The sequence below is a fragment of the Micromesistius poutassou genome (assembly GCF_964030765.1).
Source record: "Micromesistius poutassou genome assembly, chromosome: 20".
Classification (NCBI taxonomy): Eukaryota; Metazoa; Chordata; class Actinopteri; order Gadiformes; family Gadidae; genus Micromesistius; species Micromesistius poutassou.
The window spans coordinates 13,923,669-13,949,929 of record NC_140290.1 but is presented as its reverse complement, the minus strand read 5'-3'; the positions used below and the strand labels follow the sequence as shown (position 1 = coordinate 13,949,929).

General features: G+C 44.1%; 1 protein-coding gene across 1 annotated transcript; it reads left to right on the top strand.

Annotated features, from left to right (window-relative positions):
• The first annotated feature begins 716 nt into the window (after positions 1–716).
• Positions 717–24,630, top strand: gatad2b (GATA zinc finger domain containing 2B). The gene is made up of 11 exons (XM_084484911.1): positions 717–806; positions 9,691–10,143; positions 11,578–11,707; positions 12,402–12,533; positions 13,031–13,156; positions 13,836–14,006; positions 15,419–15,812; positions 16,687–16,889; positions 17,004–17,117; positions 17,994–18,237; positions 18,368–24,630. The coding sequence occupies exons 2-11, from the start codon at positions 9,692–9,694 to the stop codon at positions 18,502–18,504; spliced, it is 2,103 nt and encodes a 700-aa protein (XP_084341037.1). The 5' UTR covers positions 717–806; position 9,691; the 3' UTR covers positions 18,505–24,630.
• The last annotated feature ends 1,631 nt before the right edge of the window (positions 24,631–26,261 follow it).

The window sequence follows — 26,261 nt, the reverse complement described above, 5'->3', positions numbered from 1 at the left end:
TATCACAGATACATTTATTATATACATAACCTTGGCACTCTTTTTAAACCAGTTTGGAGTAACATTCGTGTGTGTGTGTGTGTGTGTGTGTGTGTGTGTGTGTGTGTGTGTGTGTGTGTGTGTGTGTGTGTGTGTGTGTGTTCATCAAGCACAGTTGAATATTGACGGTATATTCCATTTTGTATAGTAACAATGGAAAGGATCCACATCCTACGGTCTCATTGAATGTGCGATGGTCATTGTTTCTAAAGAAATATCATCACTTTGAATTAAAAATGAAATAAAAATGCATAAATAAATAAAAACATACATAACCAATTATTACGATATGTATATAATGTCATATAATATATACAAACACATATTTAACAAATTCCAAAAATATAGTAAAATATTATGTCGATCGCAGGGAGAAGCCCACGTTCCCGTTAGATCCTTGATAGTCATTTTTAGGATGTAATTCGAGCTGATATGGCTGACCAGCATTCATCTTCCAGTGTTGGAGGCTATTTAATACAGTCAATGGTTGAAGGTTTGCCTCGTGCTGCCAGCACGGCGCACGTCCCCTCCCTTCTAGACAGAGACAACAACATACCTTAATAGGGGCGCGTCTCCGACACAGCCACCGACCAATAACCCGTCTCTGTCTGAGCTAGCACCGAGGGGATGAACGCTTGTCGAGGCCCAATCAGCGCTTTTGTGTTGTTTGCCGGTGCCGGAGACTGGTTGTGAGGAGCAATTGCAGCGCTTCAGGATTTGACAGTAAACCGGGAGCCTGTGGAAACCGAGGGGTAAAGGCGAGACAGGTGAGCCCGAGGACATGCGTGAGGCCTAGCCGACATCGGGGTCGATTTGAACCCGCAGCGGCATATTGAGACAGCTGAGCGGGTAGTCGTCGTGCGGACTTGATAACTAGAGACGGGCGATGTTATTTAGCGTCACAGACAATGAGATCGCAGAGCTTTGCCGTCAATATGTAGACTAAAACGGACATGTTAGCCAGCAGTCATCGCTTCAATTGCATGAATCAAATATAAGGGCTTGGAAACGCAGCAAAACAATCCTAAACGGGAATATGTAAAAATCCAAATGTATCTTTGTCAAAATATGGGTTGTTCATTGTAATGTTTAATCGCGGTGGGTTAAAACATTTTGGCAAATGACTAAAATGTGTTTCATTGTTGTACCCCCGAGTCTCCAGGGGTTAACTCGGATTGCGTGCGACCAGCTATGCTGAAGGTATACACCGCTAAATCCAGACCCGATGTGCATATATCGGTGCTTAATAACCTCACGATGAGATTATTTACAACCACAATAAGCTGATTAGCGACGTGGTGATATGAGGTCTAAGCGCGACGGTGGTCTGCGAGTGGCTGGCGTCGTTAGGGGCTGTTTTCAATTAGAAGAATAAAAATGGGAAAACGCATCAGCCATTGACGTGAGTGTAGACGTTGTCTGAACTTGGTGTAAATGGCCTCCTTCACGCAGAAGAAGTGCATTGGTTTCTCGGGGTCTTGCAGATGGTGGCTGTTTACAGAGCGTTTTCTGCCCGGCTCTTTATGTTGGTGGCAGCGGGCCCGTCACTGACACATTTCCCTACTATTGCCCACACCGTTTGGTACTGGCATCCTGGACCAGATCGATGTTTGTCTGGTTTTCTGCCGAAGAATGTGCTATTTGTGGATCAGTTTATTCATTTGTAAATATAGACAAATAGTCCTCACGGCACGACTATGGTTTGCAGGTTGTTGCAGAACGTCTTTGGCCCATTACAGTAATGGATTCACGTAGCTCTTTGTCTTAATCTCTATGAGCATGTTTATTCCGTTTCTAATGCAGGGTGAGCGTAATGGGTTGCTTAAAAAAAGCCTTCAGTCGACTCCAGGCCGAACCTCACTATGCTTCCCAAAATTCGGAATGAATAATACATGCATAATAACATTATACTCCGTTTGCCCAGATATGTTTTGGGATGTATAGTTGGGTAATATGTGTAGATGTACACAATGTACACAATGTACACAACAGCTCCACCCCATAAAATGTGGGAAGAAAATACATTTGAAGTTGTTAACTGTTGTGTAAAAGGCACATATTTAACTAATAATTTCATAACATATGCATGTTTCCAGAATAGCTTATGCTAAAACCCTTGGCAGGTAACTCACTACCTATCTGTCTCAACATGTAAGGCAATATGGGGCCTTTCTTAGTATATTCAGTCCAAGATGATGTTTTAAGTCTCAATTATGGGACATACTAGCAGATTAGTTGGTTGTACTTACTGTACTGTGCTTAGCACAACTACAACAGCAAATCTGCCACAGTTAGAAGTTAGCCTTGGTTTAGCTAATGCCCTAAGCTGTCAGAAAGTCATTCAGAACTATAGGGTGTCATTTTGTTCAATTGTTGGTTGCAAGTTATCTAAAAAATGAAAGTATTTATGTTGCTAGTGGGGAATATCTCTCATATAGGCCTTGTCATATTTGTCTAACAAAGGCTTGACTGAAGTGGATATATTTTGAGGGAAACCTCTTTTTATGTAAAGAATCGATGCCTAGGAACCCAGTAACTAAAATAAGTCACAAAAAAATATAATACAAAGAAAAATAAATGATATGATCAGCAAAATACAGGCGTTGGGATTGCATCTGTTGATTTAACAATTATCAAACAGCTAGTACTGATAGATTTAGTGAATGCACTGACAGGTCTATGGTAATGCACTCAATAACCTCATTAATTTACCGCCATTACCATCATGTTCTAATTTATAAATTGTTCTAATGTATTGTTATTATTATAATTGACTTCACAGCTAAATATGACATTGTTGAATGTTAACATTCAACAACAGAACACCAAGCAATTATTAATGCAAGTTCAGTTGAATTTATTCATGTGCATTTTCTGCCAAAACCTCCACAGATTTTCTGGTGTTTTGCCTTAAAGAGCAAATAACCTTCCCCAAGTTGGGATTTGAACATTTAAAATAGGGTTCCTCTGGGAAGGAGGACCGTGTTGCGACCCACGGCAACTTTGTGATCCTTTTTTTAGTAGGGACGTATCAATGGCAGTACTCTGACTCTGGCCAATACTGTGCTTGTGTACCCCCCGTACCACTTTACACAACATTACGTAACATTTAAACGTGGTAATTTGTCTTACATGATCGTCAACATATTAATCTATTCTTCGAACCATTTTCTCACGTTACTGAAATAAGTCCTCAATTGAGAGAACAAAGGGGTAAAAGGTAGCCTGGCTTTTGCCAGACCAAGCTCAATTCAGCACAAGAGGCGTGTTCAACGAGCCTAGTTCAATCGACTCTGTACGCAATTGGCTGCTTGCCGTCGTCATTGTGTTAAACCGGCGAATAGCGCGCCAGGGGGGGAAAGCCAGCTTTGTGATTGGCTCACGCAAAAGGGTATCGCAAGCATAAAGAAATGTATTGCTCCTCTCCAGACCCTGCTGCAGGGCGAATTCAAATCGCCGGCAGAACGGGCTGAGGGTACCCACCCAGTCTAGGTAAAAGGGGTAAGATGCATTCTTCCCAAAACACTATGTGAACCACTCTGCAGAACGCGGGCGGTGTTCCGTTCGTGACGTCAGCCTAACTTTTCCGAGGTAGTCTTGACGTCACGACCAAGGGGCGGCGGCGGCGGCGGCGGTGTGTGTGTGGGGACGTGTGGCGCTCTGCCTGGGCAGCAGTGGACTGCGGCGTCCGAGAGAAAGCTGAGCTTATGCGATCATCGAAACCTACGGCTGTCCAGATCGAGCTGCACACATCCCACACCGTGGTGTTACACGATACGTTCGGTTCATAAAAGCTAAAACGGTCGCTTCATAAAAGCGAGATTCTGCAGTACTGTTCTACATGGAGGTGAAGATACAGACTATGAATTAACTTCATTAAATATACAGTATATATTTTTTCCAAACAATCATCTTGACTAGTGTTAGTCACGTTACACACGTTACAATACCTGTATCGCCTATATGATATTCGATACCATCTATCTCCGTTTTGCTGCATCTGCGTCCCCTTATGATGCGTCTTCTCCACGTTCACTCTCTCTGTTCCCCTGAATGCTTGTTAACCGTCCCTTCAGGTCTGTTTTAGCTTTTGTTGCTGGTTGCTTGCCATCTGGAGAGGGGGAAGACGACTTTGGCCTCCTATTTCCAGTACGTGGACGTTGTCCATAAGACTTTGTTTAACCTCCTCTCTTAAGGTAACAAAACTGTCCTTGAATCTTGGGTGGAGAAACTTGGCCGTGTTCAGTATCAGCTGCAGATGCCTGTCCTCATATCTTCGTCTGAGATCTCCTCTAATATTTTCCTTGAGTTTACGTTTTAGGTTGCTGTCACTTTCCTCAACGGTCAAAGTAGAAAATACCTTCCAACTATGGGGCAGGACAGAGGCGAGGGTGGTGTGTTTTCCACCACTAAGGGCTTCCCTGAAAGAGCTGACAGGGCTCAATATCTCTTTTACAGCCTCGAGAACTGTAATGTGGTAATCTTTAGGCATGAGGTGCCATTCCTTCCCATCATCAACTAGAACCGAACAGACTGCTTGCTGTTGTTCTGTAAGTCTCTCCACCATTTCATACACTCAGAGTCCCAGCGTGTCGGCTCATCATCGGAACAGTCTGGGTTTGGGCTCCTGCAAATATTTTTGCTTCTCCTTCAGTCTGTCTGAACATGTTTGGTGACCTTCTGAAAGCAGGTGCTGTCTGGTCTACCTCGACAGGGCTCCAGACACAGTCTCTAACCAGGCCCTTGATAATGGCGAGGTGCAGGTTGTGCCCAAAGCAGGGGACCCACGTGAAGACCTGCTCAGATGCTTTCTTGTTGTTTTGAGGCGTTATCAGTGGCGATACCAACCATATTGGGCATGCCCTGCTTCCACGCCTCCCTCCAGGCTCCAGCTGTGTGCTCAGAGTCCGGCCCAAACACCAGCTCTTCGTCCTCCAGGATTCTGATATGAATTGCAGTTACTGTCATGGATGTGGATGTGGCCCATGCTGGTCCATAGGTCAGTGGTGCATGAAAAGAAGGGTTTCCCCCAAGATTATCCATGATCAGATATTCTGTTTCATTGCAGAGGGCAGGGATTTCAGTGTACTTGAAGTAATCTTGTGAAGGAAGGGCATACCTGTTATGTTACTGTTGAAGAAGTTGTCTGAACCTGGGTTTCTGACCTGATCCATGCATATATGTACTCTGCTACAGCCCTGTTCAGTTTCTTAGCTTAATTTGAGTTGCCATCATACTTTCTATGTTGTTCAAATAATGTGTCATTCTCGCTGCAGATTGATTCTCCTCAGCTGCTCTCTGGTACTATAAGACAATATCACACTTTTATGCATTTTATCTAATGTTAATAAATGCAATTATCTAATCTTAGAGAGGTGTGTGTGTGTGTGTGTGTGTGTGTGTGTGTGTGTGTGTGTGTGTGTGTGTGTGTGTGTGTGTGTGTGTGTGTGTGTGTGTGTGTGTGTGTGTGTGTGTGTGTGTGTGTGTGTGTGTGTGTGTGTGTGTGTGTGACAACAACATCCAAGTTAATTTACTTCTGACCAAGTATTTTCCTATCAACTGAAACTCTGCTGTTTGAGATTCCTCAGGGCTAGGGTTCTGGGGTAGATTAGTTTGAAGAATTACAAATGGCTGTTGGGCCAACAACAGGACATCATCACTGGCCCTATTCCGGAGTTTTCTGATAATGAAATACTCAAAGTAAATGGAGTATATCGCCACAACTGGGGCTATAATATTAAATATTGGTATCAAATAAAAGATGGCACCTGTGAGATTGTTGCGCAAGTGACATAATCAAATGTGGATACGACGTGGTTAAAGAATAAAGGTAGAACACAGCATAAGTGGAAGATTTCATATCCGCCCTAAATAAATGTAAGGTTTTAGATTGAGTACCACCTAGTACGGTCAGTCGGTAACCCTATAGGGCCATAGCACAACATCTCACGAGTACCTGGGTTAAGATTTGATGCCAATAAAGTGAAGTAGAGCAAAAATAGAGGGATTTTAGCAGAGGTAGGTTTAGGCAAATTCTCCAAATTAATAAATTAAACCAATGCATATATTGGTTAGTTAGATATCTTGAGACCCCAATATACAATTTTTGACAGGATTTTTAGTGAATATAATTAAATGACACCAAGCTAAACAATCAAAATTGCACCATACCACCACCAGATGACGAAGAATGTGTGTTCTGATTGAAGGCAATTCTTACTTCCTCTGAAACGCCCTCTTGGCTACTGTATACATTGATTGTTAACAGCATGTTTAGTTACAAAATGGTGCCCAGACACTGTACACTAACCCTAACCCTGGTTAGGGTTAGTTAGTTGGTTCTTAATATATATATATTTTTAAGGAAATTTGTATCGAAACTGTTACAAATATTCAGTATCAATATGTAGCGATAAATCTATATTTTACACAATTCAAGTGCAGATACAGTGAATATTTTTGTCAATATAGCGTCTCAAACTGCATCAAGGACGTCCGTTGTTGTGAAGTCAGCGTCCATGTTGGTTGTTGCTGCCTCTGCTTGCGCTGCACTTGACGGCGTTCTGTGGGCCAATCTTTAATGTATCATAATAATCTCGCCATAAAATGGTTTAAAGCATGCAAAAAATGTTTAAGTCCGACCTTTTTTTCTTCTTTCGTATTTGTCCTCGAGGTAGTGGACTTGATTTACTTTCTGAGCTCCACATCCTATGGTTACACTGCAAGAGATTCTGGTCTTGGAAGGCGGAGCACAAGCAAACAGCTAAAGGGGCCCCATTGAGTTTCTTGGAGAGGATTCAGTGCTGCAGAGGTTCTAGCCCCTCCAATGAGAGGATTCAGTGCTGCAGAGGTTCTAGCCCCTCCAGTGAGAGGATGCAGAGCTGGGTTCTAGCCCCTCCAGTGAGAGGATGCAGAGGTTCTAGCCCCTCCAGTGAGAGGATGCAGAGGTTCTAGCCCCTCAGTGAGAGGATGCAGAGGTTCTAGTCCCTCAGTGAGAGGATGCAGAGGTTCTAGCCCCTCCAGTGAGAGAATGCAGAGGTTCTAGCCCCTCCAGTGAGAGAATGCAGAGGTTCTAGCCCCTCCAGTGAGAGAATGCAGAGGTTCTAGCCCCTCCAGTGAGAGAATGCAGAGGTTCTAGCCCCTCCAGTGAGAGGATGCAGTGCTTGATGCAGTGCTTGAATCAATGGCCTGTTTTCAGAAGACAACAAGTCAGGTCCTTGCTTTGCTCCAGGATCCTTCCAATCATTTTGTTTTTGCTTCCCCATCTTGTGCAGCGCTCTGCGTGCCGTGTAATAGCGTCTGTGTGTCACGGTGTCTTTGTGAGTTTTTTTTTTCCACAAGCGTATTGTGAGACTCTTTGGCCACACACTAATTATATAGTTGTCCTTTGTGATTCTTAAAATGTTGGTATAGATTTGTTGTGTTACATCAGAATGCAATCGATCCAAGACTTGTTCTTCACAGTACCTGCTTTTGTTGGTCATTGGTGTTTCAGAGGCCAAAATACTGCTAAGCTGAGCAGGACTTCCCACAAAATAGAGTTTTGTGGAGGCGGTGCTTCCTCTGTACACAACATTTTAAATAGTGGAATCCTCATTCCGAGTCGACTCAAATACTCTCCCTCAAACAATAATAACGGGATAGGAGGCTGCTGTAGGCGAGATTTGAGAATTGGAAAGTGCTGCAAGAGCTGAGAGCTGTTCATGTTTACTCTAGAATCACGCCCGCAATAAAGAGAGCTTCAGTGGGGAACAAATAGGAAACAGCGGTCCAAGTCTAGTGCTGTGAAATGAAAACAGAAACGCAGAAACAATGGCGTTAAACTGGGGCGATACCTGGTGAGGTTCCAGCAGCTAACACCACTAGCCCTAGAGCCATGGTGACTGGGACTACCAGTCAGGTTCCAGCAGCTACCTATACTAGACTAACGATACCTTTCCCTCCCAGCTTTCCTAGCGTTATTTAGTTTGCGGACTTGATTCGAATGATATAGAATTTAAATAGAATTCAGATGTTTCCATAAACGGAAGCACACGTTTCATATTTCTTTATTTCAAAGCCTTTTGCTGTGAAAAGTACATTTGTTTGTGGAAGCGGTCGGTAATTCGGTGGATCGGCTGATCGCGGATTTAGTTGCTATCCTCGTGTAACGTTGACAAGTGCTTGTTCGATAGTGTGTATGGATCTGTATTTCTGTCGTGTAAAGCTAGGGATGGGCCCTTACTCAATATTAATACCTATCGTGATTAATATCTGCCGCGATAACTGTGATATGTTTTTTTTTATACATTTCTAATATTTTCTATATACATTTCACTGCCTCAATCACGCACTCTTCGCAGCGCCCTGAGTCAGTGGGTTTGTGCAGAGAACGATAGGCCTCTTCAGTGCATGAAGACTACATGCACACAGCGCCCTACAAACACAAGGAGGGAAATCCCAGCACTCTTAGCGTCGTTCAGGTAGTATTGTCTGCAGAATGCGTGACCCTGACCAGGGCTAGTTGACGCATTTGGGGGGGGGGGGTGGTTGGGCGGAAGCAGGGTGCCAAGCGGGGTGGAGGAGTGGACGGGTGGGTGTGTTGTACATTAATCCCACCCACGGCATGGTTCAGGGTCAGGGGGCCATACGGGGGAATTCGATTTTTGGGGTGAGAGGAGGGAGGTGGATTTGGAGATGGGGTCGTGGTGAAACGAAACAGATGCGTTGGAGATTGGATTTATAGTTTTGTATTTTTATTAAATGTAATACAAATGCCATAACAGACATAAATAATACACAATCGTTTTCAAGAGTCCCCGGCTGTAGTGTCAGGACGTCCTCTAATTGGCTAATGCAATAAGTCGGACCAATTGTTATAGTCCAATCCTGTGCAAGAGGCGGGATTATAATGTGTTCTGTCAATGAGCGACTGCGTCAACGGCTGACTCTAGGGCAACACAGAACCAGCTGGCCTCACTTCAATGAGAGGACGATGGCGAGACAGACACTGCAGTACATTTGACTAATGGGTTTATTGCAGTACTGCTGATACTAAAACAACTATGTTTAGAGGTTTTCCCAGGAAGTGTTTGCGTCTTATTCAAGGAGTGTGTTGCTGTTTCTGTACAGAAGGTTTGACAGGTTCATTGGTGATTTTTCTGTGTGCAGTGTTGTCGTTATTAAATTACAATACTGCACACAGAAAGGACACTGCACACTTACACTTGCTGCACAACCCGTGGTTTATTTATGCAGCATTACTAAACCACCATTTTCTGCGTTTGCCCATGCAGCATTAATGAAACTGAAACAGTCTGGTGTTTATTCTGGGGAGGCGATGATCAGATGTGATGCGGTTGTTTTCAAACCAAACTCTCAAAAATGTGCGTTCAGCTCCTTTTTTCTTTTTACACCGGCTTAGCTCTGGAGGTAGAGCCGGTCGGCTGGTTAACGGGAAGGTTGCTAGTTCAATCCCCTGCTCCTCCTAGCTGTGTGTCGAGGAGTCCATGAGCAAGACGCCCCAACCCTAATTTCCACCGACGTGACGAGCCGGCCGCCTTGCCTTGCGCGGTTGACTCCGCCGGCGCTTTGGATTAGAAGTGCTGCTGAATGTAAACGTAAACACCACCTGAAATTCCTTCATGTTTTTTTTTCCCCTCCTCCCATCAGGATGGAGCGGATGTCAGAAGAGGCGCTGCGGCTGAACCTGCTGAAGCGCGGCCTGGAGTCGTCCGCTGAGCGCGAGGAGGCCCTGGCCAAGCGGCTCAAGATGGAGGGCCACGAGGCCATGGAGCGCCTCAAGATGCTCGCCCTGCTGAAGCGCAAGGACCTGGCCGACCTGGCGGCCCTGGAGGGGGCGGCGGTGGCGGCGGCGGCGGCGGCGGCGGCCGGGTCCCTGGGGGACGGAGGGAAGGGGCCTGGGATCAGCAGCCAGCACCATCACCAACACCACCAACACCACCACCAGCAGCAGCAGCAGCATCAGAGCATCATGGGCGCCAGCGCGGCCTACGAGGAGAAGCTGAACGGCAGCCTGCGAGCGGGCGGCCACGGGGAGCTCAGCAAGAACGGGAAGGAGAACATGATGGACGAACCGGTGGACATGAGCGCCAGTCGGAGATGGTGAGTGGGCGCCGGTCCTCTACACGGGGTGGTGCAGCTTTTATTAAATAGTAAGCCTCAAAGCAAATGTTTTTTTATCATGGTTCATTTTTTTGGTAAATTATGTTTTTGGGCAATTCATATTTACACAATTTTACTTTGTGGAAATGTACGTAATGCATACTGTAGTGGATATTAGGCTCACACTAGAAGGTGTGTGTGTGTGTGTGATGTTCTCGTGTGCTATTCACGTCACGCAACCTGTGTGAGGAAGAATTCTGAAGTAGACAAACATGAGGTGATTACGTACGAGTGTGTTTGGTTGATGGCTGGTTTGGGCAGCCTTACCTGGCCTGAGTCAGACTGATTCGACTCTGGGGCTGGGTGAGGCTGCACACTTTGAGTGCATTGGGCCATCAATGCAGACAGGATCAACCCTCCATCACCATCACTCGGGCCAGGTGAGGCTGCCCAAACCAGCCATCAACCAAACACACTCCACATTAACCCACCAATGTGTTGTCAATGGTCGCCATAACAAGAACCAGGTTGATTCATCTACCACCCTGTAACGCCAATAAACAATTAAAATATGCCACACACTAACCAAACCTGCTAAAACATCCCCCTCTCTCACACGCAAGATGTTGTTTCTGTTGATTTTTGGAGTTCAAATTGTGTTTCTAATCATGTGACTGGTGAGGGAAAAGTGAGGTTTCAACATGGGTAACCTGGCTGAGTCAACAGAGGGCAGTGTTGTTGAGCTGTGTGATTAAAGGCTGAGGGGATTCAGCTTCTGAGTGATGTGTGCCCCTCCCTCATGAATTTGGAAGATGGAACAGAGAGCATGAGCTGACTGGCAGGATTACCCCGTTACCAGCATACACTCACTGATGGTAGCAAATGGAAAACCCAGCCCAACAACTCCAGCAATTTGGCATTTGAACGTAATTGTTTGAGAAAGAAAATAACAATATTGGAATGTTTTCAAATTCCCACAAATAATGTTAATGGAAAAGAAAATGGTTTTATTTTTATTAGATTAAAACATTTTGCGTCTTTCAGAAGGCCCGGGAATGCACAACATGCACATCTTATAAGGAGCGTCTGCCTGCTCGCACCGTTGGATCTACTCCAACTACAGCGAGTATAGGCATGTGATCAATTAAAAGTGACTCAAAAAATAGTGCCACACTGTCACAGAGAGTCTGTTCATATTCTAGATCGCTTCTAGAGTCTGGCACCGCCGTTTCCAGAGGTATTCTGGGATAGGTTCTGTTCCGCCAACTTGTCATCAAAACGCCTGTAAGAGCCTTAACACCAGGGGTCCTTGCCCTCCGGTCCTCTGAACCTCTGGTTCTTCTTTGAGCCTGGAGTGTCCTCGTGGCCCATCATGGTCTCTTGTGTGTGTGTGTGTGTGTGTGTGTGTGTGTGTGTGTGTGTCCTCATCGCCAGCGAGGCGGCCTGCGAGAGGCGCTCTCTCTCCCCGGACGTGATCGTCCTGTCTGACAACGAGGCCACCAGTCCCAGGAGCACCCCCCACCCCGAGGAGAGACTGCACCAGGCCAACAGGGAGATCTTCAGGGTGAGCACCGGCCCCAAGGGGGTCTCCACTAGGCCTGGGGGCGATATGGCTGAAAGACGATATCACGATATAACTTATGATCATATTGATCGATATCGATAACTATTGATCATTGTAATGACCTAAAAAGACTAGGAATTACCATGCTGGAATTAAACACTTCTGTTTAACACTTAATATGACCTTCCACTGTTCTTCATTGATAAATACTCCAATGTCGATACAACAATGAAAAACATTAAAATATTGTATATAAGAATGGAACCGTGTTTGTGTAACAAACCAAGCTGCTAGATTCGGTGGTCCAGTCTCTTACCGATATATATTGAACATGTTTCATATTGATATTGATCAAAAGTCTATCACGATACGATAATTTATTGTTTTATTGCCCAGGCATAGTCTCCAAACACAGACCAGGGCACACTAGAGCACTGGAAATAAACGTTATGGATGTGTTACATCTGCAATGGCTGTTCTTTAGATTGATCAGTGTTTTTGGCTGGAAGGTAACTTCTCACTGACTTGGTGTGTGTGTGTGTGTGTGTGTGTGTGTGTGTGTGTGTGTGTGTGTGTGTGTGTGTGTGTGTGTGTGTGTGTGTGTGTGTGTGTGTGTGTGTGTGTGTGTGTGTGTGTGTGTGTGTGTGTGTGTGTGTGTGTGTGTGTGTGTGTGTGCGTGCGTGCGTGCATGCAGGGGAAGACGGGTGTGGAGAGGCAGCAGATGATCAAGGTCCTGCGGGAGGAGCTGCGTCTGGAGGAGGCGCGCCTGGTGCTGTTGAAGAAGCTGCGCCAGAGCCAGATGCAGAAGGAGAACGTGGTCCAGAAGGTCAGCGCTCAAAGCCCCCTCTCTGCGTGCAGAGGTCCTGAGGTCCTGGTGCCCGGGCTGGTCCACGATGTGGCCTACCTACCCATGTCACCCATGTGCATGGAGGAACAATGGGGCTGTCCACAATACGTGGAGGGTTTATGGAAATGACTCATTCATCAACCACAATGAGTCACCTTAATGTATTCTATTACTGGAATCTCAAGTGATTGTTATTTATAAAGCAGCATGCAAGGCCAGAACATGCATGTCTCAGTAACAGATTGATGTGAAATGCTCCACTCCAGTACTTGCTAAGGATGCAAGAATTATCAGAAAACAAATCGATTGCACGGTCTAAATGTCAAAGATTACTCGTGTACTCATTTTGCAAGCAGTGTTTTCAGATGTTTGTTCGTTATACCCACACAGGAACACCAGGCACTGGTTTTCTGCTGTTTTTTTTGCTGTTGTAGACCCAGAGATAAATGGCTGTGTGTTTCGTTCCCATATTTCAGGTCCCAGTGGTGCAGAATGCCACCTCTCTGCAGCCCACACCCATTCACAGTTCTCAGGGGATGGGGAAGCTGCCTGTTCGACCTGGTCTCAACGCCGCCGAGCCCCAGAATCTACGCAATGTGCAGGTGTGTGTGTGTGTGTGTGTGTGTGCGTGTATTAACATACCTGCTGTTTGTGCGCCCTTGCTTCCTGTTTAGGTGTAAGCTTCTAGATCACGTATCTAGATACAATCTAGGTACAAAACGGGTTGTAGAATAGTTACTTATTTTGTGGCACTCAGCCAATATCTTCATAGGGTAATGTACATATTTGTTCTGTGTGTATTGGAAAAAAAAAAAGAAAAGGTTGAAAATGACGAAGAAGAGTGAACATTCTCCCGTGCATATTGGGCGAAGTGGGACATTGAAAGTACCCTGTGTTCTGCAGTCAAACACTACGGATTATAGCAAGCCACAAACGCAGATTGTTTTGTAAAAACGAGTGTTTAACGTTTTTTATAGATATCCTCCACTCGATGTTCTGTTGATGAAATACGCAGAGCCCTTCATTCAGACAAAGACTGCCGTCAGAACGGAACCAATACAACAACGGCTCTGTTCTTGCCTTCTTCCCTCGACATGAAGTTCCCGAAGCAATTTAGAAAGAAAAAAACGGTCAATGATGAACATTTAAAGCTCTTTCCTGCGTCCGTTTTCCTCCCCTGGCCTCATGAATACAATATAGAAAATAGCAGTAGGATCACAAAGTAGTCTCAATTATTTAACATTATCATCAGATCATCCTAACCTCTTTCTTGGCTCACAGGGTCACACCGTCATCAGGTCAGCAGCCAACGCCAGCATGCCTCAGATGGTGATGTCCCAAAGGGTTCTGGCGCCCAACCCCACCCAGCTGCAGGGCCAGCGGCTGATGGGGAAGCCGGGCATGGTCCGCACCAGCTCCAGCAGCATGAACAACTCTGTGGGCTACCAGCAGGTAGGACCTCGTCGGTGGAATGGCCCTGCTGTTATTCAGTGGTGTTGAGCTTCTCAATGATTTAGACTAGATGCATTATTGTCTGCTTACAGTCTTTTTAATGAGGTATTCACAGTGGAGCTGTGGATACCTGATGTTATTGTGTGGGTTATGTTTAATAGTGGGTTGGTACCGCTTATATCTCGGCCCCTGATGGCACAAACGTTTTCAAATGCGCTTTCGGAGTCCAAAAAAAAAGAGCCAGTGCTGAACAACGAAGGCCTCTGTCAGAGGCGTGTTTGTGTCTAGGAGTAAAGACCGCCCCCATTATTGGCTTGAAAAGGGATCGGCTGTGAACACCTTTTTGTGACTTCTTCTCGCAGTCCTAGTTTTAAGTTGTAGTTTTCGATTTTAAGTAGCCGTTCGGCTGGATTTGCCATTTTTGTCATTCACGTGGAACGTGTAGATCTGCAAAACAAATATATATTCTAATGATGATGATGATGATGATAATTCTCAAAAGTTGTCTGCAGGTACAGTGACATGAAGCTAAACTAGGGTAAAAGCTGTGGATGCTCTTTGGGTATTGAGGCAGGACAATGTTTACATGCACACAAAGCAGCAGGCCTGTTCAAACACACTCGCATCGCTCTGATGATACAAACAGCCGTACGACCATAATCATATCGCTTTTACTTTATCACATTGATTGTAGGCTCATATAGTAATTACAGTAATAAAGTTATACTCCCCTCATGAGATGGCTTGACTAAGTGCTTGGAGCGCAGCAAGTCTGGGTTAAGGTCCGCAGACGGCCACTCTGAGATCATTCTACACGTTAGGTCGTGGCCTGTATTATTTTTTCGATATGGGGTTTTATGTAAGTCAGTGTTGAGAAAGGCTATCAAATCCAGTCATAGTCTGTTTATTTTCCTTCATGAATTTGTCCAGCTCAGAAAATGCATCTTGTCTATCCTGCCCACTTCTAACGTTCAAAGTTAGTTTTTCCTCCTGAATGCGTACATTTTATCATTCAGCAACACACATGCCGGTTGATTTTCAACTTGTAACCACATCTTAAAGGTAACATATTATACCACCAGGTGCTAGTGTGAATAGCGGTTACCAGCCGTTTAAAAAAAATCACAAGTGGGCGTTAGGGTCCACTTAGATGTGTGCGCCGGATAGATCAGCCTACCCAGCGGACTGTGGCAGACGTTGCTCATCTATCCGTCATGCATCTAGGTGGACACGCCCAATTGCGATGTCAGAAGAGGCCGGCAAATCACACTCACACCTGGTGGTATAACGTGTCACCTTTTTTTTAAAGCGCGTTCAGTTTGTGAGTCGGCGTCTCCGGCCGTGCAAGGTCCCTTTTTGAGTGCTTGATGGCTCCTAACCGCTCCTGGTGCTCCTCGTACGAACAACAACAGGCGACCAGTCAGCAGGTGGCCGCTTCCCAGCGCACGGGCTCCACCGCCATGTACATGAACCTGGCCCAGATGCAGGCGGCCGCCGCCGCCGCCGCCGCCGCCGGGGCCGGCAGCAGCAGCGCCGCGGGAGGCCTCGGCGGGGGCGGAGCCGCCATCAGCCCCTCGTCGATGCCCGGCGCCACGGGGAGCGGCGTGAACTCCATCGCCGACCAGGCCAGCAGCCAGGCGGCCGCCAAGCTGGCCCTCCGGAAGCAGCTGGAGAAGACGCTGCTGGAGATCCCCCCGCCCAAGCCGCCGGCGCCGCTGCTCCACTTCCTGCCGTCGGCCGCCAACAGCGAGTTCATCTACATGGTGGGGCTGGAGGAGGTGGTGCAGAGCGTCATCGACAGCCAGGGTGAGCAGGGGGGGGGAGGGGAAAATGTGTGGAATGCAGAAAAAAACATTGCACATGTATACGTTAGCTGATTAAGTCGCAGGACTTGTCTTTGCTTGTTATGTCAAGATATAGACGTGCTCTCGTCTCATAATTTATTGCTGCGCTTGACTTGCATTCCTGTTTGTTCAGTTTCCTGAATGTGGGAACCGGCGTGAGCTTTGAGTCGGATTATTGTGATTTGTGCTGCAGCACACTTTAAACGTGCCTCTGTGTCAATGTTACATAGTGTACCTTTTTTAGTGGGTGGGGTAATGTACTATTTGAGTTTAGAAATGTATCCCTGATGTACGGTGCCACTTGCAATGTCTATTTTAGAACAAGAAACCATTCAGGTTGAAGGACGGGTGGGACATTGCACTCGGTGTACCTGCTTATTTCGTGCTAGAAATGCTCGGCTAAAGTGCTTGAAAAAAGAACTGCGTGGTCCGCATTCAGAATAAACACTTCATGGAACTAGTCTTCAGAACAAACCCCATCGGTCGACCAATCTGTTAATGTCCAAGTAGATGTTTAGGGTGTTAAGGTTAAACTAACTGTCATCGTCTTTTTTGCCTGGGTGCGTTGGGACAATACATTAAGCAAGGTCCTGACTTCGACACAGACGTACAAGATTATTTTAATCAATATTTGACCTTTTTGTTCGTTGAGGTGAAGCACCTCTTTTCCAAGAGAGTGCTGTTTAGCAGCAGGGATCCTTGGGTCATAAACGGCAAATCCTACAACAGCCAAAAAACTAGTTAAAAAAAAAAAAAAAAAACGTTGAAGATCTTCCATCCACACAGTGGCCTTCACCAGAAGTGCTCCTCACTCACACGGTTTCCTCCCTCCTCAGGGAAGCTGCGGGGGGCGCTGTCCCGCATGGAGCCCTTCTACTGCGCCCAGTGCAGGACCGACTTCACCCCCCACTGGAAGCAGGAGAAGAGCGGGCGGATCCTCTGCGAGCAGTGCATGACCTCCAACCAGAAGAAGGCTCTGAAGGCGGAGCACACGAACCGTCTGAAAAACGCCTTCGTCAAGGCCCTGCAGCAGGAGCAGGTCAGCGTTGGGTCCTAGCCACTGAGTCCAAGGGCGGGCGGGGGGGGGGGGGGGGGGGGCGGTGTCTGAGTCAAGAGTGTCTGTGTCTGATCTGTGTCTGTGTCTCGACGACAGGAGATCGAGCAAAGGCTGCAGCAGCAGGCCGCCCTGTCCCCCAGCACAGCCCAGAACACAGGGCAGAACGCCAGCAAGCCAGAGTCCATGATACGACATCATGCTCTCCGTCAGGTACGTTTCCGATGGGTTCTTTTGAGTTTGACGGTTCAGAAACCCCCCCAGAGATATCTCTAACACAACGTGAAGAAAATCAGCATTGTTTGAGGCAAATCGACCATGCTCAGTAAGTGCTCCTGTATACATCAGGAACACATTGTCCCGTATCACACCGCGGAAAGACAGAAGCGTTGTGTCTTCGTGAGTGATGAGCGCAGGCTGACTGGCCTGCGTCCTCCTCCTGGCTGCCAGGGATACTGCTCTCCTCCGCAGCCAGGAGGAGATGAATGCCACTAACCAAATTCAACACTGGCAACCTCATCCGTCTTGAGTCTCACAAGCAAAGTTTTTGAGTCCAGCCATCGGCGCCAGCGTTGTTGACCCTGTGCAGTTTATTCAGTTTAATCACACATCCCCATGTTAGTTGTTAGTTGAAGCTACTGAAGAGTCTACAACCTGATAAGACTGCTCTCCGCTTATTCCCTCTGCTTTATGTGAAACTAACTTCCTTTAATGGAAGATGAGCCAGAGTGATTTTCAACGTCTCTAAACGGCGTGACCGAAGCATCACTTGGACAAACGATTGCCGCCATAGTACGTGCATGTCAACAACCAAGTTTCTTGAAACCTAGACCTCATGACAGCATAGTCCCTAGTTTGTTGCAGCCCTAGCCCTCATAACGGCACTGCCCGCTGTAGCTGGACCCCGGTCTGAGCTCAATCATGGACACAAAACGAACACGCATAAAAAAAAAAAAAACTTTATACGCTTCCTTTGCTGGTTATTTATCTTTAATATTTTGACCCGCCCCAATCCCAATGAGAGGATTGACGACGATGCATACAAGTATGCCCAAAGAGAAACCCCAACCCCAACGCGTCTCTGCCCAGGCGCCCCAGCCCCAGGCCCAGATGCAGCGGGGGATGTCCAGCTCGGCACGCGGCGTCCTGTCCAACTTCGCCCAGGCCTCCCAGCTGTCCGTGGCCACCAGTCTGATGGGCATGACCAGTGCGAAGCGCTGCACCAGCGGGGGCGGCAACGGCGGGCCCGGGGGCAGCAGCAGCGGCGGCGGCGGCGGCGGCGGCGGCAACCGGCTCCAGCACGACAGCCGTCGCCAGATCTACAACATCCCTGGTCAGCGGGCGAGAGAGCCGTCGTGATTCGTCCTCATTGTTTCATAGGTCACCTTCTTCTGATGATGCTGATGAGAGCTCTCTCACCAAATGTTTGTTCTTTCTTTCTTCTTTTTTTTTGTGTCTCTCAGGGTTAAATATTGCCTACCTGAACCCAGCAGCTGTTGGAAGCCACAAGAGTCCCAGCTTAGCAGACCGGCAAAGGGAGTACCTTTTGGACATGATCCCACCTCGCTCCATCTCACAGTCCATCTCTGGACAGAAATAGTCCTCTTTGCCCCTCCCACTAACTCCTTTAAAAAAAAAAAAAAACCCTGACACAGCACTCTTCCCTCAATCAACATGTCCCTACCCATAGCATGCAGTGCCTGTCCATGTGCCTACCTTAAACTAACCCCAGAGAACAGCAATCAGCAAGACAAATACACCAAACTTGTCGGTCCACCCAAAATGTCTTACTTTATAATTGTTTGACACGGTTGTTAAATTATAAACCTGTTGTTGTGATTACTCTACGCTGTGTTTTCTATAAGTATCACAGCCACGTTCCTTTTGTTGTTGTTGTTGTTGTTGTTATTTTTGCTTTTCAGCCCTGTTGCGAGAGGGACTCTTATGGATGGCTTTGACGGTGGCTAGGCTAGTCGGTCAGTTGGCCACCCTGTTCACCGCTTTGATCACACGGGTGCTCGTACAGGGAGGCACCCAGGAAGTTGTTGATAAGGACGCGATGAGTTGGCGGTGTGTTTACGAGCGCTCCTGACCAGGGCACACAAAGCATTTCTCAGTGTTAGTCCGACTTTTGGAGTTCAGTCCGAAATCCAGTGAGCTCGAAATTAAAAGTTAGTGTTGCAGAATAACGTACACCATACGTTTTAAAATATGAAACAGATCTTTTTATACTTACACAACCTAATAACTTAAGGATAAATTATTTGGTGCATGTCAATATTTAGTTGAACAACACAAATGAGCTTAGCCATATCATCTACACAAAATAGGATGTTAAATAGATTGTTTTTGCATTGATGTGAGTACATGAGCCTGAAAGTCAGTTTGCAAGTTAAGACTGGAGGGATGAATGTTCTGGAAACAGTGCAGGCCAGGGACAGCACACACAGGCTAACCTACACAGGCGAACCCACACACCACCTTGAAATATATTCGCCATTCTTCAGAGAGCCACACACGAGGTGCAGAGTGCAGCCAGTGATTAACAGCATTTACATTTCTGTTGTAGCCCTTATCTAATTGTAGCATCTAATTGTTGTAGCATTAACGAACGCAGAAGAATCCAAGCCTTGGCAGATTATGTCAATTTGATTTGTTGCTCTTCATATAGAAGAGCCTAAATTTTGTCTTTGTGTACAGCTGTAGAGCGTGTATGGCTTTTGTAGCTGTCATTATACCTTCCGTTGTTTTGTTCAGTTCAGTTCACTTCCATGCATGATGGGAATCTCCTAGAGACTAAACATGTTAGTAAACCATACTTGTGAATGTGGGTGGGTTCTCCACTGAAGTCCTACATTCTACCAATAGGCCAATAGGATGGGATTGAGTGAATATTGATTGCAAACTACTTCACTCTCGTAGTTTTTTCCGCACATTTCCAACATAAATGGCACTGGCAGCGTCTTGAAGTAATACTACGGCTATTCAAACCGTATGTTTTTTAAAGCTATATAGTTCTATTAAAAACATACATTTAACAAAGCTATACACGGCTATACAAAGTTATACACATCAACGTTTTTTGAAGACCTAGGGAATCAACAATAATAAGTATACCGTGTTCACAATGGCGTCCGCAGTGATGTTTCCCGTTTATTAAAGTCCATGCCTATGGTCTCTGGTCTGTGCATTGCACTTATTAAGCTCAATAAGTGATTGTGATAGTCGCTTTTTTGTGGTTGCACATTATCTGTGTGATAAATCGATAAGCTTGTAAAATAATACAACTAGTATCAATTATTTCCACATTTTAATTCAGCAAAGATGAGAGTATGCATATTTCATTGCAGAGGTTGTAGGGAAGCCTCTAGCCTCTATGGTTCACATCCAATTTGATGGACAACCCACAAAAGCACCTGGGCAGTCCAGTGCAGCCTGTGGCCCAGAAGACCGCACCCTAAAGGCCCTGACAGACCAACCAGATAATCTCTGTGACCTGAGTCTGTTCGGTGTGTGCGCTGTGCGATTCTGCCGATGATCGGCAGTCGGAAGAGTGTGTCAGGGCCTTAACACTTGATCTGCTCACAGTCACCATCTCGGAATAGTCATGGTTAAGAGGCATTTATAGAGCAACAAAGACATATAAATGTGTAGAAAAGATACATTGTTCCTATTTTATTTGGCAGTAACATAATTGACCATGATCAATCAGCTATATCCACATATTGTAGTGCAAATTGCAATTCAATTATCAATGAATGACATAGATAATTGAATTGCTATTAAAATAGTTGCTCAACACCTAATGTGATTCTGTGTGAGTCGTTCATACAGTAGTGACGGCTACTAAAAACCAAGTTGTGTCGGCAATAATGGGCGATGAGAACAAATTACAAAGGTGTAGTCCGCAACAAATTTAATGCCAGCAGTAAGTCAATATTTAATTTGAGCATTCGGTTTGGCAAGGGTTATCATTTAGCCTTTGCTGTACGGTTATTGGCTCCTCAATGCGCTTCCACTGCGTTGAAGGGTAGGATACTGCATTCAGAGTTCTTGTTCAGAGTCCTAGAGAGTTAACGTGGTGTGTGGATTTATGTTGTTAATTTTAAATTGTGTTTAATGTCGTACGTACAAGTGTTTCAATGAAGAGTTTGAGATCGCTTGCCTGCCTTGCCTCCTCCTCCCGCCCTGCGTGCGGTTATTTGTTAGAACTAGTTGTATGCATAGTGCAAGCGCTTCATCAGAATTAAAATGCTGGCCACTGCTCACAATAAGCTTTTTACTCACTCCCTTGCATTACAATCTGGTAGGAATGGTGGAAGGAATTATTTAGGACCCAGTTCCGAATTTCACTTGCTTCGTAATCTTATTTTTTTTATTACTCACCCTGTCATGTTTTTGGGAGTGGGGAAACTCATTACCAGAAGAGCATTTTGAGAGCACACCTTGTGGGGCTGAATTTTGATTTCTTTAGTTTTTGTTAAAAGTATTTTGTTTTTAAATATTGGCACTATATTGGCATCTTATTATTTGTGGTACAGTGACAAAAATGGACATACTGCAGAACATAATTAGGTAGAAGTAAACGTGCCATGGTGAGAATGATTTCCATGAAGACCGCTAGCTAGACTGTTAGACTTTCTTCTTTTATTGTGCTTAGTAGTCGTAGTACTAGTAGTATTATTAGTGATGGTGGTAGAAGTGGTGGTAGTAGTAGTAGTAGTAGTAGTAGTAGTATTAGTAGTCTATATTTTTTCACGTGTGAATATTTAGACGAGTCGGCACATAGTTATTTTTAGGATACACATTGTGGGATTGTCTTTTTTCAGTTTGATTGTTTTATAATTGGAATCACTTCTTACTTGTCGTAGAGTGACCAATTCAATACAAGAACACATTGTTTGACATATATGTGCCATATTGAGAAGAATTTGCAATAACCAAGAGCCTAGCGCAGACCCCCAGGCATGCCTTCTTCAAGAACACCGCTGAACGAAAAGGCCCTTGGAAAAGAAAAATATATTCCACAGCCACAACAATTTATTAGATGTAACCAGGAAACTGAAAATGGTGCAGTTGTAGTATTAAGAGGAAGCTCGGGATCAGCACTCCTGTCAACCGACCCGTGGCCAAAACTATTGATCCAATACTAAGTAGTGCATCAAAAAGCCTCCATGTCCTTCGTGATCCGGTACGCAGACGTTTCAACTCGCTAGTTACTTGTGGTATCATGTGTTACTTTCAAACTTGACATAAACTTGAATTTGAAGGTGGAAAAAGTTGCTTGTGTCGCTTAAGAAATAGCCTTTCTACCTAGAGACATTTTTTCTTCTTTTTTCGGGACAGTTTTCTTCTTTTTTCCTGTTGTACTAGTGTATTCTGATTGCTATTTTCGCGTTGTAAAAAAAATGTTTTTCTAACGTCTCCTGAATAAAATGGTGGTGTACCTGAGAGGTACGAAGGCCCCTTGGAGACGATAATCAAACGATATCTATATTGAATATATATAGATGCCTGACTCGAGAGGGAAAAAACGGATATGGATCTTATCCAATGCAAGAGAGACTTGGATTAATCATTGTGTGATCGCACACAGCCTCACTCTGGAGGAGCACTTTTCATATTTCCTATTGAAAAGACTTATTTTAATGGAAAAGTCGTACAATTTCAAGACATTAGATGGATTGGATAATATCTTATTGTTTGTGAGAGAGTGTCGCGGGAGATTACTGTATGTTGTTTGTCATTTTAGTGTATACATCACTTATTAAGTCAGTTATTCTGTTATAGTATTCTTTGCCTTTCTTGGATAAAGTGTTTAGCTTTCTTCAAGTCCAATGATTTACATCTTGTGCTATTTTCCACAAAGCACTTGAATTGTTTTCTTGTGGAGTCATATACACTCCTGTTTTCAGCGGTCCAAATATTTGAGCAGTGTTTAGTCGATTTAAAGTATTATTCTGAAGTTGAGATGACCACAAAGAGAGCTTCAAACTCCGTAGTGGAATAATGGTAGGAGTGACTGATCACACAGGGCTTTCATTTGGCAAGCTCTCCCACACTCTTTTCTGTCCCTTATGTATTTTAATGTGTAATGCGTCACAATTAGCTAATTGAATTTTTTTTTTCATTAACACAGACCATTTTTAGAAATATTTCTGTAGACAAATCCAAGTAACATTTTTGTCTTAAGCCTTGTTTTGTTTCTTGGTCTAATAACCCTTTAAAATGGGAATAAGATCTGTTATGAGAAGAATTTTCTGGGCTTCCAAAAATAATTTAAACTGCTACAGATTTGATTGAATTGCAATTAGAGTTGTTAACGCCCACCCCCTGGTCTGATATGTTTTTAAGAGTATTATGCTGTTTTTGTACATGATGAAACGCATTGAAATGAGAACAAGCTGCACTCATAGCCCTATAGCCTTGAAACTACCTAGGATTTAATTAATCAGTGCAATACATACATTGAAGTTTACATTTTGAATAATTTGTTTTTGTGTGTTATATAAAAAATGTTAATGGTTTAAAAACAGTGTCTCCCACTTGCCCTCTCTTCCAACTGTAAAAACGTCCAGATAACTTTGTATCTAGATTTTTTTTAAGGTACATTCATAAGCTTGCCAAAACCATTCTTTTTGTTAACATCCCATGGTGAAGTAAAAAAATCAAAAACAAATGTATTGACTATAAAATGGAACAATATTTGCTATGTTGGAAGTAATGACTTAATGTAAATAAGCTTTTTTCCTCCCTTGTACTAAAAAAGGAATCAATTTAAATGGTTGTATATTGTGTAAAAACGCAAACAAAAAGCCATGAATATTGTGAAGCTTGTCATTTCGTTTTGTGATTTCCCCGTATATTATTGTGTTACAAATGTGCAAAATGTATGAGATTTAACTCTTGTTGTAGATCTCCCAGAATGTGTTTCCTTTTGTATTGCTTTGGGAGGAAAGTGGTCATTGGTTTACAGGGGAGATATAATAGCATTTGGTTCTGGTATCGAGAGTCCCATGCACCCCATCCTTCCCCAAGTTCTTTGTAGAAAGAATATGCACCATATTTCTTTAACTGGGCATGTAAAGTGAAATGCCTCTCCTACTTGGGGTTCAGGTGTGAGTAGTTGTGTACCAACATTACCTCAATAATGTCAAACCAATTCTGTTTCGGGATACAAATAAGCTGATCTTGGTATAGATGCATTCAGTATTTTTACATGATCTCGATTAAATGTATATTCATGGCAACAAATTGCTCTTCTAAAGCATAAGAAGGTAATACTGAATGAAATGCTTTTGCTTAAATACTCTAGCATTAAAAAGGTCAAGGCCATCCTCTCTATTTTAAATGTTGTAAACCATATAACAAAAGTGATCACTTTTCCTAGGAGCTGGAAAATACAATATGAATAGAAATCTGTTCTATTGTCACATTAGTTGCTGTTGAAAATGCAGGGAATATTAATGTTATCGATTAAAAATTGACATCAGGAGAATGAATGACAATATTAGTTAAGTAAATTTAATCTGATATTTAATAAATCAGTTTGTATTTTGCTCATGACATTAATCCTTACCTTTTGCACATCCTTGATATTTAAATGTCTTCAGAAAAGAAATTTAGATTAGCTGTTTAAATACTGCCAATTGATTGAAAAAAATTATGCATTGACTGAAAAAAATAAGCTAATTTTGAAGGAAAAACTTTGTAATATTTATCTCTTGCAAGCTATGTTTAATAAAGGTTGAAACAATTTTGTTATGCAGTGTGACATATGTAACGGCTGAAATGTTCATATTACACTTAAATTCCTTACAAATTAATTTAGTTTTTTTTAAATGGAGGCACTTATGTTAGCCTTGTTAAGAGAACATATGCATTAAAATGGTTCCTTAAAATATGTACTCCAGAACACGGCACAAGGCTCCCTAGGTTTGTCACTTGAGGTTGGAGAATAAATAGAACGAGGAGGTGATGGTAGTTCATTTGCTACATGATTTAATTTCAAAATATCAAAGTATTGGAATTACAAAAGATGTACTCATTGTGGACAAGTGATATATGATGAAGTTCTAATCTGATAGGGATCAGATCATAGCTTAATTGTTATCATCTGAAAATGGTATATACATGTTTGGTATATACCAAACATTTTATATATCAAATAATGTGTTTGGTATATAATATACATTTATTTATATTGAACTAATGTAAAGTAGGTTTTGGTACATTTAATACATCAGTATTCAAATATACAAAATTATTTTTGTTCCCAACTGAAATGTATTCCTTATACTGTACTTCTTTGAACTGTTTATCTGTGGAAAAATAACATTTGGTTAAGGTGTAAAAGGAAATTTGAAGTTAAAGGTGATATATTATACCACCAGGTGTGAGTGTGATTAGCCGCCTCTTCTGACACCACAAGTGGGTGTGTCCACCTAGATGTGCGCTGGATAGATCAGTCTACCAGCCTACTCAGTGGACTGTAGCAAACGTGGCTCATCCGTCATACATCTAGGTGGACATTAACAGAATATCATTTTAAGTATGCAAATGGACATCACACAAATAGCCCCCCAGTTCACAGGTAAATCTACACTCATTCCAATGGTTACTCTGAACTACTCACAGAGGATGTCCACAAGATATCCAGCAGGCTAAATCTCTGCTATGCAGCTGTGCAAAGGATCAATCCCACACTCAATGCCAAGGCCCAAAGACCAAGTCCACTGCGGTCCGAACATGGTTCCCTCCACCAGGGTTTGCCTGTATACCAGCAATTTCATAGCTATTTATTTTATACGGTTATGAGAGTTCTGTTAACTGTTTTACAGTAAGACTCAAGCAAAAGGCCCAATTGGAAAAAAGTATCAATATGTTGTACGGGTACATGCAATTTGAAAAGACAAAGTTCAAAGGACCTCCAGAGTAGATATATTTATTCTATTTATTATTATTCAAAGACATGTAGCTTAACCACAGATTATTATGGCCAGCCCATAAGGTTTCGGCCAGTAGAGGGCAGTGATGCCTTGCTGGTGTTAACCCATTTCTCTGCTATTTATGCAAACGTTTTAAGGGGTCTTTATGGTCCCACGTTCACGCAACGCAAGGGGGTTACGGACCCCGTCCTTGCGGACCCTCCTTGCGTTCACCGCAAGGGCCTGACGTGCGCCTCCCAAAAATTGTAACCTTCCGTCGAGGCGACGCAGCAGCAAGGGCTGTAATTGGTCCGCTCACTAAAACCCGAAGAGCCATAGTAGTGTGCCCTGCCCTTAGTGTAGCAATTGCCTGTGGTGCACGTCACCTAGCTGGCTGCCGCACTCCAGCCAGGTGACTTTTATTGGGCTC